The sequence below is a fragment of the Pteropus alecto genome, unplaced genomic scaffold (genome assembly GCF_000325575.1).
Source record: "Pteropus alecto unplaced genomic scaffold, ASM32557v1 scaffold87, whole genome shotgun sequence".
NCBI classification, from domain to species: Eukaryota; Metazoa; Chordata; class Mammalia; order Chiroptera; family Pteropodidae; genus Pteropus; species Pteropus alecto.
The window spans coordinates 10,849,426-10,852,235 of record NW_006443225.1 but is presented as its reverse complement, the minus strand read 5'-3'; the positions used below and the strand labels follow the sequence as shown (position 1 = coordinate 10,852,235).

Genomic DNA, 2,810 nt, shown 5'->3' with positions numbered 1-2,810 from the left:
CGAGCGCGGCCCCGCCCCCATGGGGGCCACGGGGAGAGGCTGCGTGGCCTCGGGCGCCCCCTGCGGTCCCGGAGGCCGCACAGTCGCCCGGCGCTTCGCGCGCACCCAGGCTTTGTACTCCGCCACCTGGTTCTACTCCGCCCCGGGGCTCTTAAACCACGGGAGCCATTCCCCAAGCTAAATCGATATTAACCCCCTCAAACTCTCCAAATCCCAGCCAGCCTTGAAACAAAGTCAGAGCCTGGAAAGAAAGAAGGGAGAGGTGGCTGTGAGACAAAACCTGTTGGCATACCTCTCCAGCGTTACACCCGTCCCAGGAGTCTGGTCAATGTTTTGTCCTGAGCTTTTATTACAGTTTTCAGTATATTCAGTTCACTCCAATACTGAGTGGACATATGCTACTACTGAAAAAGAGATCTTTAGCTCCCGTGGAAAGTAGAACTAAGAGTCTTTTATCCTAAATTCCTTTAAGGGGGTTTTAAAGACAAAATTTTCTTCAACTCAAAGTTAATTGCCAAACCAAAATCTAATGTTTTTAACTATATGCTACACACCGTATTAGGAGTGGAGTGTCGCGAAAAGAAAAACTTTGAAGTCAACATTACAATACAACGTAACTGTCATGGAAGTACCTCCAGATGCTTACAGACACCGTGGAAGCAATGATTACTGGACAGAGGAAGAAGAACTATTTCATGGTAGACATCTCTAAGCTGTATTTTTAAAGATTAATAGGCGCTCCCAGGCAGAAAATTCAGGGGGGAACATTTTAGGCAATGCTGACCATGTACACAAAATTTCAAGGGTGACTAAAGAAAAATGAAGCTGGAGAGGTGAGCTATAACATTATCCTCCGCCCCTCACATCTACCTCTCACCCCCTCCCCACCCCAGCAAAAGTATGTGCTGAACATTTAATATGCTCGGTGTTAGGGATAAAACAAGAAACACAGGCATGGCCCGTGTGTTTTAGAACTTAGAGTCCAGTGCGGAGTAGGAGAGAGGAGGGGAAGGAAGCATAAGTAACACAAGCAAATAAATGAAATATTAACTGTTACTCTACCAGTTCACATATTAACTGTTGGGAGAAATCAAATAGGCTGTTGAAATTAACTCGGCCTCAGGGACAGAAGTGATTTCACGGAGCAATGCTTAAGTTTAATTTGTAAACTATAAGAGCTGTGTACTTGACATCTTCAGAACACGAATAGCTCAAATAGATGACAAAACGCATGGTCATAGCTGTCCACGGGTTTCCACGGCCGCCTCAGAATGCTAGAGAACGCTCCTCTGAAGAAGTGTTAAGGCCAAACCAGCACAAGCCCTTAGGATTTTACGCATGTGCAGGGATTCGTAAGTAAATTAGGATGCCACGTTTATCTTTCTCTCAACCAGCATCCAGAACTACTCATATCTCAATTTCTCCGCAGACATCCTTATTTTTAGCTTTTCTACAAACTAATCTCATTCAAGGTACCTACACCCACGTGAAAACAATTTGTCCTCCAATCCTAGTTTAAAAGAGTTGCCCTCTTTCAATATGTCGGAGGCTGAGTCTGCGCAGTACGGACAAAGAAGGCAACGGCACTTTCTGGCACGTTAACATGCCCTTCTTCCGCTGCGTAAGGCTATACCATTCTCACACCCAATCATTGAATTTGTCCTAATTTACACATTTAACTTTTCAAAATAATATATTCTTATTTAAGCCTCAGGAAGATTCCTCTGCCTCTATTATGTAACTGCTTTTATATAGTCGCGTTTCCGAAGGGGCCCGCCACCCCCGAATGGTCTGTACCAACTTCACCTCCGGTTTCAGGTGTCATGGCTACCTCGAGAGGCTAGTACGAGTTTATATCTGTGGTGGGGAGGCTCTCAAGCCCACACCCAGAAACCTAGCGAGCTAAAGTTGCGTTTTGCTTGTGGAGGCGACAACTCCTCCATTTGCTCGGCGATGGCGGCGTCCGGGAGTGGTATGGCTCAGAAAACCTGGGAATTGGCCAACAACATGCAGGAAGCCCAGAGTATCGATGAAATCTATAAATACGACAAGAAACAGCAGCAAGAAATCCTGGCGGCGAAGCCCTGGACTAAGGAGTGAGGAGGTCCCTGGCGAGGCGCAGGGGAGGGAAGGGGTGGCGGGAGTTTAAGTCACCCAGGGGGAGTGGGAATTTAAGGGGGTGGAGAGCTTGTTTTTTCATGCGGAAGGGAGGAGAAAGAATATGCGCCTGAGAATTTTTGGTCTACCTTTTATCCCCTCAAGTAGAACCTAAGCCCCTCCACTAGGGCGCTCTTCGTCTCCCCTTTCTGTTTCTATAACACCTTTGCCTCCGGAGGATGGAAGAGGAAAACGACAAGCGGTGATCTGTGTTGTCACTTTTCAACATCCGTATTGTAATATATGCTACACAGTCTGCCTTGCATCCTACCTAACTCAATATACATCTTGTTGGGACCTTCAGCTAATCCCAGACAGGAGACCGCAGCTGTCTTCAGAAATTGAGCCAGCCCAAGGGTCTCTAACTATGAGCCGTCTTTTAGAGATCTATGATCGGTTTTTTGACTACTGGTAATTATTTCAGAAACACTCGAGGCTCTACCCAGTCTCCCAGAATGTTACTCTACCAGTTCACATAAGCTACAAATTATATCAGTAGAGCTTAAGGCTTTTTACTCCTTAGCAAAATCCTTGTGTCCATGAGAGTGATGACAAGTTGAGGATTCTTTACCAACAGCATCTATCCTTTCCTGATCCCAGATTGTGTTAGAGAATAAAAAGGGCACAGTCTAATGGAGAGACAAAGAAGAGCG

General features: G+C 46.2%; 1 protein-coding gene across 2 annotated transcripts in view; it reads left to right on the top strand.

Annotated features, from left to right (window-relative positions):
• Positions 1-1,632: 1,632 nt before the first annotated feature.
• Positions 1,633-2,810, top strand: part of COPS5 (COP9 signalosome subunit 5) — a 15,113-nt gene continuing 13,935 nt past the window's right edge. Inside the window, exon 1 of one of the 2 annotated variants that reach the window (XM_006924014.3) lies at positions 1,633-2,096. In XM_006924014.3, the coding sequence (XP_006924076.1) occupies positions 1,954-2,096 (143 nt within the window). In that variant the 5' untranslated portion in view covers positions 1,633-1,953. Of the gene's footprint in view, positions 2,105-2,810 lie in introns of both variants that reach the window. The other variant, XM_015598693.2, reaches the window with a different exon arrangement.